Source organism: Spea bombifrons, chromosome 4 (assembly GCF_027358695.1).
Source record: "Spea bombifrons isolate aSpeBom1 chromosome 4, aSpeBom1.2.pri, whole genome shotgun sequence".
In the NCBI taxonomy this organism is placed as follows: Eukaryota; Metazoa; Chordata; class Amphibia; order Anura; family Pelobatidae; genus Spea; species Spea bombifrons.
The window spans coordinates 45,775,764-45,788,824 of record NC_071090.1 but is presented as its reverse complement, the minus strand read 5'-3'; the positions used below and the strand labels follow the sequence as shown (position 1 = coordinate 45,788,824).

The 13,061-nt window shown below is 40.7% G+C and overlaps 1 protein-coding gene across 3 annotated transcripts in view; it reads left to right on the top strand.

The window, feature by feature from the left end:
* Window positions 1-13,061, top strand: part of RASSF3 (Ras association domain family member 3) — a 68,995-nt gene that overhangs the window by 4,590 nt on the left and 51,344 nt on the right. Inside the window, exon 1 of one of the 3 annotated variants that reach the window (XM_053462053.1) lies at window positions 6,781-7,039. The exons of 1 other annotated variant lie outside the window; for it this stretch is intronic. In XM_053462053.1, the coding sequence (XP_053318028.1) occupies window positions 6,919-7,039 (121 nt within the window). In that variant the 5' untranslated portion in view covers window positions 6,781-6,918. Of the gene's footprint in view, window positions 1-6,780; window positions 7,040-7,846; window positions 7,928-13,061 lie in introns of those variants that run through there. One more of the 3 variants, XM_053462054.1, reaches the window with a different exon arrangement.

Below are 13,061 nucleotides of genomic sequence, written 5' to 3'. Positions count from 1 at the left end.
AATAGCTCCAAACTTTAAGGGTGCAGCCTATAATCGGTGATAGACGCCCGGTGTAAGTGCCGGCAGCAGCTGAGGTAACCAGACAGGAGGATTCAGGTCCCCTCATTTGAGGTCTGATTAGGAGACGACCTCGATTATAATACGGTATATCCCTGTGTGTGTGATCTCATGGGCTCAATGGCAGAAATAAAATGTCGTCACCCTACCCTGGAGACACGCATTTGTCATGGCACACATTACTGATGTCACATAGATGCATTTTGTTCTACTTTCGAAGTTTGCTTCTTTGATTTGCTCCAGTCATTATTTTGATTTGTTTCTCTCGTCCCAGCCACTTTGCTCCCTAGCATACTTATTTGGCTTGACCATACTTATCTCTGGTGTCCTGCCCAGCTAGTCCTGACCACACAGCTGTCAGGTGTTGTGACCCAGATTGTGCTGACCATGCTATTCTCTGGTGTCCTGACCTAGCTTCTCCTGACCACTGTTCCGATGCCTTATTCCTGACTGTCCTGACCGTTCTTTGCTTGAGTAGTTACTTCTAAATTCCGTCCCCGCTTTCATTTAGCATTGTGATTGCTTTTACAAAAAATATCAATAACAACCAAATCCTTCTGGTTGATTAATACTGTCGTCAAAAGTGATTTAAGTTCCATTGTATTATTGAGTCACTTGGCTAAGCTTGCCCTCTAGGTCATGGCTTAACCATCCTCCGCTGTAAGCACACAGGCACGATCATGAGTGTTTGCGATATTACTGCACTGAGAGGAGCAGCCCTACATTGTACATGTGCAGTCAGTAACACTACCTGCTTATAGGATATAACTGTCTTTAACTAATAAATCCCTTTAGCTCTACTGACTGTGCGTCAGCGTTGCTTCTACAAGTTAATCATTCCTCTGTCTGGTATGTGTTATGCTCTCAACATCCCTCATGTGTTTAGTATGATGGAAGCCCACTGAGTACATTCAAATACAAAAGCTTCTTTTTATAGCTGCTAGAAATTTAAAATACTGTATACTGGAAGATTAGCAATAGGTAAAGATTGAAATAGTACGTTAATTTCTTGGCCATGGACTATGTGGGCCACTAAGGCTTCTTGATGCAGAATTAGGCACTTTGAAACTGGCGCTAATCTTCTTTTTAATGACCTCTCTAATATTTTATTGCTGAATACACAATTTGCTCCACAACCTAGATCCACACAAATGAGCAGTAATTATGTAGTATACTATGTCACCATAAATGTACAAAATGTTTCTTTAAATATGATCTATTTCATGGGGTATATTTATAGTAAAAACACCAGCATAATGTGGAAATAGCTCTTGTTGCTATGTGGCAATTATCGGTTGCCATGGGAACATCAGTTCTGGATGAGCCACAGCAGTTCTTGGAATCGCCCAATAAGGAGACGTCACAAAATTGTCTGCTTTCCAAATGTTTTCCGATATGCAGTAATTACGCTGGGAGAATGATCTGACACCCACTTTTTTTTGTGAAATGTATTTTTTAAAGGATTATATTTATTTATTTATTATATGATGAAAACATAACCCTTATTTTTTTGGCTGACTGTGACTAATGGGAGCTATATTTTATTAATAAATGCAAATTTCCATTTTGATTCTATTTTAAGAGCTCTGTTAATCTGCAATCTATACATGCTCAGGCTTATCGTATGTTTTTAAATCCTTCTCTCTTTCTTATAAAATCACTACCCTTAGGTGTTGTGTTGCGATGTTCTTATCACATATGTATTTAAAGGTCATTTTCATTAAGCAAGAGAGCAATAAAATAATGCATTTTTAACAATCAACCACATTATTTTACTAAAGGGACACTCCAGCCATCATATTCACATTAATGCATATGATAGCTGAGAGGTCCTTTTACATTTTAATGTGATGTCCCTTGCGAGTACATGGAGGAACTGTACAGAATCGCCCATATGCGTTTTGCCCTCTTTCTCTATCCCTCCGTACAATGGCTTGCAGGAGATATGTTTCGGCCAAACACATCTGCTACCTGCTCCCATGTAGTATACTCACTGCCAGTCAGCTCCACTGCTTGGTGAGGGTTGGGGGTTCTAATGAGAGCCCCATGTGCATGTGCAGAAATTACTACCATTACTTTTAATGGAAGCACTTTCCTGCCACCAATTGGCTGTTTTAAACAGAAATGGGACCATGGAGACAGTGTTAGGTATAAAAAGTATACAAAGTCAAAATTCTGCAGCTAAAATTCTCCCGATAAAATACCACAAGTGAGTGCTGTTCATATGCGCAAACACTTGCAGTCTGTCCCAATGGTTTTCCCCCATTTTACTTATACATGTCACAAAAATATATATGGTGTCACTTTATAAAGCATGTACTGAGCACACAAAAGTATCTCAGCAGTTGTGTGTGATTTGTGTGTTACCAGCCATGCCTAATCCATACTCACTAACATTTCCTTCCTGGTTCCTGGGACAAAGGGGGTGGGGCCCGAATGGGCGGGGCCACGCACTGTGTTACCCAGCAGCATTGAGCTCTAGGCAGATCCAGTACAGATACTGGGTAGTTTGGCAGTGTGTGCATAGACAGTTAAAATGTCATGCTGCCGGTGCACAGTGTGATGGTGTAATGCACTGTGCATAGGCAGTATTTTATGGCAGGTATGCGTTACGGCTTCCTTCTGCTTTTTGGGCAGGTGGGCTCTTTTTTTACCAATTCCCCTTTCCTGTCTTCAGTTCGTAAGTCCTCCTTTTGTTTCTGTAAGTTTAAATTGTTATGTGATGAACTACTTGTTATGTCCTGTTTACACATTGTAGCATGATGTGGCATATGATAAATAAATAATAAGTTACAGTAAGAGGAAATAATTATAAGAATATAAGTAGCTTTGAAACATTTGCTGAAAACATAAGCTTTAGGATGAAATGTATCCAGTGCAAATTCTAGGGATCCTCATAGCTTTCTGTTTCAGCATGTAATTTTCATGTAATTTGTATGTATAACCTCAATGTACACCTCGGTGGATTCTGCTGGTGCTATACAGATCTAAATATTAATAACATGACAAATGAATACCATAGAGAACCTTCATTCTTAAAGTTTTAATTAGATTTTCTATGTTTTATTAGTTTTTACTAATATAGGGTTATACTTATCTCACCAGATCCAAAAGTGTTGATGATGTTTTCTTGTGACTGCTCCAAGTATAGCCTACTGTGCCAGAATTGCTCCAGTTACCCACGGTTAACACAAACATCAAAACATGAGGCTAGCTCCGCCCCATCTTTGCCTGGCTCCGCCTCATGTAGGATTAGCAAACGCAGCTGACTAGCTCCACCCTCTTATGAAGCCACTCCCCCAGAAGAGGAAAGCTCCAGGTAGCCTGCCATGGGAAGTTCCCTGGTAGACTTATAAGCACTTCCTGCTAAGAGCGAATATGGGGATTTGGCTTGTTAAAAATGCATGTTATGCTGTGATACTTGTTTCAAAGATTTCAGCGTTGAGTATTTTGTGGCACTGATAATGCCCAGCATTTCCGTATAACAAGTTAGGCCTGTTTGTCTGCATTTATACTGAAGAATGCCACAGTGACCTGACATTATGGTACAATCTTCCAGCCAGGTCACTAAAGTGTCACTAGACCCGGAATTCTTGTTTTATGCTCAGGTGACAGGAAACCCGTAAAGCTGCTAATTTGTTAGTTTCTTAAGTATATTCTGACACACACTTTGATACATCAGGTTAACAACAGTGTGTTAAGTGTGTACCATGGGGTAGAAAGATCCCTTTATTTCCTCTTCCTGTGATTATTTCTCCCCATTACATTATCTCTCACCTATTGTTAGGATGTGGATTGGTGTTGATTGCCTCTGTAAGGGAGGGAGAGGAGAAGGCAGAGAACTTCAGGACAGGATGTCTGTTAGATGCTACTGTTCATGCCACTCGGGTTTCTAAGGACTAGAGCAAACAACACAGCTTTTTTGATGTTTGGTATTGTATCCATGGTCGGCACAAATCTTACTCTACCCCCAAAGCCTTAAGCGTGTGAGGGTGTTTATTTACAACAACCAGAATGTGCGCTCACTCTACAAAATTGGCAATTGCTCAGGTGAAGGCTACAGAGTTGGCTTACAAGGAGCAGATTGTGTATTCTATCAGGTCAGCTGGACCAGCACCTCAGCTACAGTTCGTATAGATTTTCTTGTTGACCTGCTCCAAGTTGCTATGAAAAGCAGTACATTGAATTGATTATCAACTTTAAAAATGTGACCAAATGAACATGAGTTCTGTGAAGGAGGGAACTTGCCACAGAACAGCCTAAACTTAGAATTTCAATGTATATGTTGATGTTTGAATTGGCTCTGAGTGCCAGCAAGTGGTTTGGTTACTGATTAAACTAGTCAAGGTCCCTGTCCTAACATTTGTAGTAAGTATGAATAATCCTGACAAAAGGTTTATTTTATGTGCAGTCCCTAAAACTAAGTGGAGTACTTAGTCAAAGTTGATACCTTTTATTGGGCTAGCATAGAAAAGATGGTGTTGCTGTCAGGTGTATTGGGCCCAGCCTTCCTGCTTGGCCACAGGGTTGCACTGAGGTAGGCGCCTGGTAAGAGAAATCGCCTTATGGGGTCACGTAACATGAATTACACGACACTGCGTTAGTACATACACTGTTATAAAGGTGCCCGTGTGTCCCCAACACCTCCAAGCTCTGGTCACACCACTAGGCCGGTGCTTCAGGCTGTGTTTCCTCAGTTCCAACGTATAGCATAAATATTAATGTACACACTGACTCTAACACTAACATATATATTGTATATAGTGTTAGAATCAGTGGGTGTGTGTTAGCGTATGTTCTGCTGCTTTTTCTTTGAAACTACCTATATAGACAACACATTATAGAGATCAAAGCTACATTCAACTATCGTATAACTTGACAATATGGTCATAACATGTGTTCAATGTGTTTATGGTCTGAAATTTTTAGGGCAGGGTAAAAGTGAATCATGTAACATTCTTGCATTGAGATGTGTCTTTTACCCGAATTACGGTGACTATGTGGATGGCCATAAGTGTCAACTTATTTTTAACAAATTTCGGTGAATTCCTAAATAAGGCAATTTATCTGTTTTCTTTGTCTTTGGACTTTTGCTTATTAAAAATATATATCCTCACATTATTTCTGTATCCCTCGCTTAAAACTTGATACACTTAAAAACATGGTGTATTTAATGCTCTTTCTGATGAAAGAACCAGTATCTCTCTTCTTCACAGGAAATTTTGTCTTCTAAAAATGTTATATGCATATTGTTCTTACAGCTTTTAAAAAATAAATAGGAACAAAGCTCTTTTCCGGAAAGAGAGAGAATGAGTCCCGCATTGAAGTTGCCCTTTGTTCATTGTTTGTTTAGCTATGGAATAGATGTGCTAAAACTGTCACTTCGCCTCAAGGGGACTGCTCTTCTTTCTCTTCTGTAATGTGAGATGAGGGCATCTTTCTATCAAGGGATCTTTGCTGGAATCGTGTGTTTGGTTAGTACCGAGCTGTCCGATCAGTCTTCTTCAACAGCCTCAGTCATTCAATATACACAAGCAGCTATATTTTTCAATAGGACAGCAAATAAAAACCCCATTAGCACAACATTTTCCCAACATAATGGTAAAAGCAAACATATAAAATTATGCTATTAACCCTTTCATTGAGGACAAGCTGTTAAATGCTTTGCAGGGAGTTTTGTAAACATTGAAAAAGTTAAAGAATAGTTATTCTGTACCAAAAGGCTGAGTTTGAGTTTTGAGACCTCTAGGTAGTTATTTAGGTGACTAAAACGTTTTAGAAGAAAATTTGATTTTATTTACACTTTAATTTATAAACATATTTCTGCTGTTTCTATTCACGCTATTTCTGTAACTTTAGGGCTGAAGAACAAGGGGAAAAACTCACAATTTAAATAGGTTTGCTAGGTTGCCTTGAAGCAGTATAATGTAGCACTTTGCTTTATAAGGCTGTGACCCTTTGCTATGATCATTGTCTACTTAGGTGTAAATCTGTCTGAAACTGAACTCTGCATGGGTGGAGATTCATAAATCCCAAGGGGGTCAGTTCTGACCCTTTTAACTCCAGCTATAGATCACAACATTCTCTACCTTAAGACACCATTCATGGCTTTGCAAAGTAATGAATCATTGTGCAAACCTCTAATCAATACGCTTAGGTGACCCGGGTGGATTATGGGGTCTTGGGGTAACATAACAATGGTTTCATCCGATTTTCTGTTACTTATTTCCCCCTCCCATGCAGGGCATTCTGTGGCAGCAATGCTGATCTGCTACCACTTTCCAGTGTGGGCTCTTGCATTAATGATGTCTTGCACATCCTGCCCCAAAGGGGCATCTTCCTCTGTTGTTACCCGCACCCCTGTACTGTTCTGGGATAATTTACAGGGTGGTTTTTCATTATTGTTGGTAATATATAATGCTAATAAACTCATGCCATCTCCTGTTACAGGAAGAAAAGGACATCATTATAGGGTGACAGTGAGTGGTTAAAGCTGTGCTTAAATAACTGCTTAGCCACAGATGTGGAGTGGGGCAGGGGCCCAGCCACCTAACCCTTTGATTTTTTTTTAGTAGTGTATTTCTTGATTTGGCTGGACATGAAATAGCGATCTGCAGAGCCTGGTGCTCTATTAATACATCCCACTGCTAGAATAGAAGGGAGGTCTGGGATGAACCAGCTGACTGTCAGAGGGGAGGAGGATGTCTGACAACAGGTGGTCTTGAGACATGCTGGCTGAGGCACTGCTCAGAGAAAACATGTCACACATCAATGTGCAGAGGTCTGCTCGCTTGTGCTGTCTGCGTATCCATCTGATCCTTGACACCAGCTCAATGTGCCCGTAGCTAGGAGCAGCCAGTCATGGCAGTCAGACATGAGCTTGGCAAAACAATCAGGAGAATAGCACGTCTGTTCTTCTGGTTCCCAAAAACACTGAGCATCACCAGAGGCAGGAAGCTGAAGCTGCTTTGGAGGACTGCTGGTAAGATAACCCAATCATGTCCTTGTTCCTATCTGCACTGTATTGCATGTGAGTGATAATTTATCATGGGGATGCTTTTTTCAGCACTAAAGGGTGCAAAAAATAGACAATTTTTCATGCTCTTGGCAGCTGCATGGGAAACCTCATTGACTGCATAGGGGTTTGACTGCTCCTGATGCGAAGCTGCAGCACATTGCTTATCCCTTTATTTAGAGGCGATACGGTTTATTTACTGGCAGTGGTGCATATGGAATTTTTTTTCAACCCTATTGTCAGAGTCTGAAGAGATTGACTGAAACACAGTATGCAGCAATGCTATAAACCAGAGGTGACACCATCTACATGGGCTCTGCTTTATTAGAAAATCCTCATTGTGCCTTAATGCAGATGAAGCTGCACTGCACGGTGCAGATGTGCTACAACCCATTCATTACACTTCTGCATTATGCAGGATTCTCGCTACCCTGTACTATTATTCCACTGAAATAACATGCACTTGCAAATCAGTGGGTATTATTTAACAAGCTGCAGTATTGTTGATTGGTACAAGAACAAGGGAAAATGGATTTTGCCTGGTAGGCATTATAAGGGCATAAAGATTAATTGTCAGGTTTTTGCAAATGTTTGACAGGCAATTCTGGCACTGGTGGGTAAGATGTGTTTTATTTTTTCTTCTTCCTCATTCATTGAAAAAAAATATTTCAGTCACAGTCAATGTCCTGTTGGGAACAAAACTGTAGTGTCAGATAACAGCAAATGTTGTTTTCGATGTCCCTTTTCAAACGTATTATATCCATGCAGTGTGTACACAATACTACCGTGTGCAGTGATGGGGAGACCAGCATATGAGCCAAGCTCTGATCCTTTTTTATTACTGCAGGGAATTAGGTGAGAAATATAGGTGACTTTACCTTTAAACCATGACCATGGATTATTGCTCTTGTCAGGTACTCAATGCCAGCTCAGCTTTATTGTGGCTTTTTAATAAATAGATTAGCAAGTATTTTAGTGTAACAAGCTTTATGTATGTAGCAACTGGGCAATAGTGTAGGTGGCTGCGGTTCGTGAGTTGACCCTATTGCTGTGATCATCATCATGTGGTAATTGTGTTACCTAAAATTGTTACTGTTTCAAGTTTAAGTGTCTACATACATGGGAATGACATTCTATAGCTTACAGTCCTCATGACCAAATAGTATCTTATTGTAGAGGTTGGGCAAAACAAACAGCTGGAGGCACTACTTGGGCTTCAACATGGAGGTTAAACTTGCCATAGACCCAATAGAACTCAATGGGTGTCAATGCAAAACATTTCTTTGAGTTTTCACCAAGCCGAGCTCTAGAGCTGAATCCTAAATTACCTCTTGACTTAAAAAAATCAGTTAATGTTATTGTGGGATCTGTATTCTGGTCACATAAAACATGTAGCCAATCTTATTTTGCGCATTTTCATCTTAATGAGATGTCATGAGGCTAATAATCATAATTTGGCACATCATGGTGCCTTCCTTTGTACTACTCCCAGAGGAGGATTGGTAAGGGGGCACAGGGACAATTGCCTCCTGGGTTTCTCTTGTTGAAAGTTTACATTTTTTAATTTTCCACATATAGCCGCAAGGGCTTCTATAGTAAAAATGGTTCTCTAACCTGCCTGAATCATTTTAGCTTCTTTATGGGCATTCTGTTCCCTTTCCTCTCTATACTTTTGGTCAGGGCTTGTTGAGTGCATTATCTACTAAATGTATTCTGCTATTTTATTACTGGTCACGTGGCTGAATTTGCCCATGGGCGGAATGGTGCCACCCAGGAAGATGTTTGCCTATGCTGTAGATTTCTATCACTGTCAATCAACAAAAACACTAGAAGTTTTGGTGTGCTACAAAACAAAAATCATAGCATTCAATGTATGGGTGTATCCTATAATTCACTGATGGAAATTAACAACTTGGCAGAAAATAATAAAACACCTATTACATCTGTACAGGAATATGATTGATAGGATATGCAATATAAGACCGTAGAACTTATACAACATCCAGATGCTCCTTGATGGGCTTACTGCCTGCATCTCACAAAAGGGCCAGATATGTCCAGCACAACATATCATTTTATTAACAAGCAGCACATCCACGATTTTAATGCCTTCCATTGGCTAATAGGTTTATATTCATTGCAATTTCCTTTGTAGCAGGCAGAAGCAGCGCAAGTCTGAGGATTAAAACCAGTGCTGGCACTTTGTCCAGTGTTGTTAATACAGAATGGTTGCATCCTGATATATTGAAAGGCTTGGTTTTACTGGATTTTATGGTAACAAGACATTGAGAGGTCAAAAGGTCTGACAATAAAACTGGTAAAGCAGAAATGACTAGTTTCAAGAAGGTATTCTTTACTGTTGCTAGTAAGAGCAATAAAAAAGTTAAGGACAGACAAAATAAAGGCGTAGAAATGTTCCTTCATCAGCGGATTTCATGTTTACAGGTAAACGCTTCAGGGTTAGTATTACATAATGTGATTCCAAGAACATGCACCAACAATATACTTATTTTGTTTTTTATTATTTATAGTTCTTGTTATAAATAGTGCCATCATATTCTGTAGTGCTGCACACAGGGTAAACATAGCAAGTAATATATATAACATAACAGAAACAAGAGGTAAGGAGGCCCTGTTTAAACGGGCTTCCAATCTAGAAACTAAAATCCTGCAAAAAAAAAAAAACGTATTTTCCATTCTCATTATTTTTCTATTACCTTATTTCTATTCTATTACCATATTTGCTTGGTTATAAGACGACCTGATTATAAGACGACCCCCTCCCCCCAAATTTGAATATTTAGGAAAAAAGAAAAAGCCTGAATATACCCTATAGATAAAAAGTTTTATTAGTAAATATTAATAATCATATTTAATAAAAACTATGATTGAGAAAAATGCAATTCTTGTTTTTATTTCCTTTTATTTGCCAACCTTCCCCCTAAGTTTTGCACATCTGCCCCCCCAGATATGCCTTATACCCCCTATATGCCACTCTGCACTCAGATATGCCTTATATCCCCCCATATGCCACTCTGCCCATCCAGACTTACCAATGCATCCCCAGACTTGTCCCCCGTGCTTCAGGCTCCCTGGTGTCTAGTGGATGCAGCCTTTGAACGTTTGCGCAATGCCGCCAGGGCTTCTACAACTGAGCACCGGAAGCCCCAGAGGAAGTTTCGGGCAGCAGCAGAGGTTGTCTGCGCGCATTCGTCCACTGGCTGCCAGAGAGGAAGGGGTCCCCTGCAGCACTGCGGAGGATCTGGATTTTAGTCAGACCTCTATTTAAAGTCGGATTATAAACTGAGATGTGCACTTACATCATAGGCATGTACCAGCAGTGCTAAAGGATATGAGATACATCTTGTATTCTAAAAGCTCCAACAGTAAATAACTCTGGCTTCTATAAATGTACTGGCTCTTTACAGTAAATAAATATTGGTATACACATTTGCTAATGAAATGGGTCGCCTATAAATCACAGATCTAAAATCTACTGGAGAGTTTATAGTGACCTTTTAATATATGTATACATGTATACTAGATGCGCATGTTATATAGTTGTACTGTAAATACTTATGGGAAAGAAGAATTTTCTTTAGGAGACATGCTTATTTTAAATCTATTAGAAAATGAATTACCAAGCAGAGAGAATAGGTGGGTTGGGCTCTTCCAATATATTCCATACACCAGGGGCGTCCAACACGCGGCCCGCGGGCCAAATGCGGCCCGCGAGACCTCGAGGTGCGGCCCGCGTAAGATCGGCAGCCAGGGCAACCGATCTTACGCGAGCCGCACCTCAAGCCCTGCTACTTACTTGTGGGAGGGACTTCTGGACTGCACACAGAGGAAGCGGAGTTCACGTGACATCCTACTTCCTCTGTGCTTTAGCAGAGAAGGCAGAGGGAGGCCGCGCCCCCTGCTGAAGTCTGTAAGCGGCATCGAGGAGCTGCCTTGCAGGTAAGGAGGTGGGGAGGGTGTTTGAATGAGTGTGTGTGATTGAGGGAATGAATCTGTGAATGAATGATTATATGAATAAATGAGTGTGTGTGTGTGTGTGTGTGTGTGTGTGATAGCATGGATGTGTAAGTGCTGGAACCTAGGCATGATGGGACTGTGATTGCTGTTAGCAATCACACTCCTACCATGCCAAGTCAGCCAGTACATGCTGAAACCTGGCCAGCTGCCCCCCTTGTGTATTGATGCTGCCAGCAGTATGGGGTCTGCACTTACAGCCACCCTGTACCAGCATGTACTGGCTGACTTGGCATGATAGGAGTGTGATTGCTAACAGCAATCACAGTCCCATAATGCCTAGGTTCCAGTATTTACTAGATGGATGTGTAAGTGCTGGAACCTAGGCATGATGGGACTGTGACTACTGTTAGCAATCACACTCCTATCATGCCAAGTCAGCCAGTACATGCTGAAACCTAGCTAGCTGCCCCCCTTGTGTAGTGATGCTGCCAGCAGTATGGGGTCTGCACATCACTTACAGCCACCCTGTACCAGCATGTACTGGCTGACTTGGCATGATAGGAGTGTGATTGCTAACAGCAATCACAGCGAGCACAGTCCCATCATGCCTAGGTACCAGCATTTACTGGTTGCCTGGGTTGCCAGCATTTACTGGTTGCCAAGTCATATTGCTAATTTTGTCCAATTGTGTGTTACCTACTTTTATTAAAAATGTGAGTTTTTATTATTATTTTTAAAGGTGGGGGTCATTTTCGGTTTTGGCTAAGTGAACCCTGAATGTTTTGGTCCAGAATTTTCATTTTAGTTCATCCCTAGAATAAATCTAGGGAATCCTGAATGTGTAGTCGCAAAACTTTCTAGGCCCAGAAATCAGTGAGAGGAAGAGTAAAGGTTTTGTGTTATTTACTTTATTTTAATCTGCATATTTTATTAAAGGCCATATTTTTTGTCACAGTGAAAAATGAGTGCGGCCCGCGCACGTATACAATTCTGATGAAGTGGCCCACTGCAGAAAAAACTTGGACACCCCTGCCATACACCCTTTCTTGTCTGGCTGACTGTGTCATTAATTGCTCGTCACACAGGTTCTGTGTGGATGGTTATGCTCTACTAAATTGTTGAATGAGCCCAATCAGACATTGGGCAAACTGGGCGAATGCCTGGAGGGTCAGTGCCTAGCAGCGCCCCCCCACTTGCCTTTATCACTGCTTGTGCAGCCAGTCCAGTGTGTTCAGCCTACTGGTGGATGCATACTGCAAATGTGTAAGCGTGTAGCATTAGGCCACTTGTATCCAGTAGGCTGCTGCACGCACATCATTTATCGGCTGCTGGCCTAAAAGTACTGAAGACAATTTTCATCCCCAGTCTGTTCCTGGATGCCATATATTAACATGGGACAAAAAAACCTTTTTTTGTTTTTATGCAGACTGGCAAATACATGAATCTCACAGCCATAATGGTCATCTGTGTAGACCAGTCCTAGCTGTTATTCCATAGGTGATTATTAATGTTATTAACATAGTAATTATACAGCACACTGTATGAACGATCCAAATAGGCATCTTAAAAGGAGGGTGCCAGAAGCTGTGATACCACATAGTCATTAAAAGTGTTTTCAGTTCAAATCTGGGAACTAAATGACTTCCATATATGTGTTTATTATAGAACTGGAAATCCCCATTTATAATTAAAAGTAGCCAAAAATAAAACAATGCTGCTCAGTGTAGGTAAAGAAATTTTGAATGTGGAGTAATGCATGTAGATGCCATTCAGATATTTTGGATATATTATTAAGCATTCTACCTGAGGTAGTTACATAATTTGGTTGCTATATAGTTATCCTACATTCTATTGTGTGGTGTTTTAACCTGTCAGAGGCTGAATGTTGTAATTTGGTATGGCCCACCAACCCCATGTAACTCAGTTTAGCAAGTCTTTCGTAGCCAGCAGATTTGTGGAGCAGTGTATATAGGTTCCTCACATCTAATGTACACATTATCTCTAACGACCT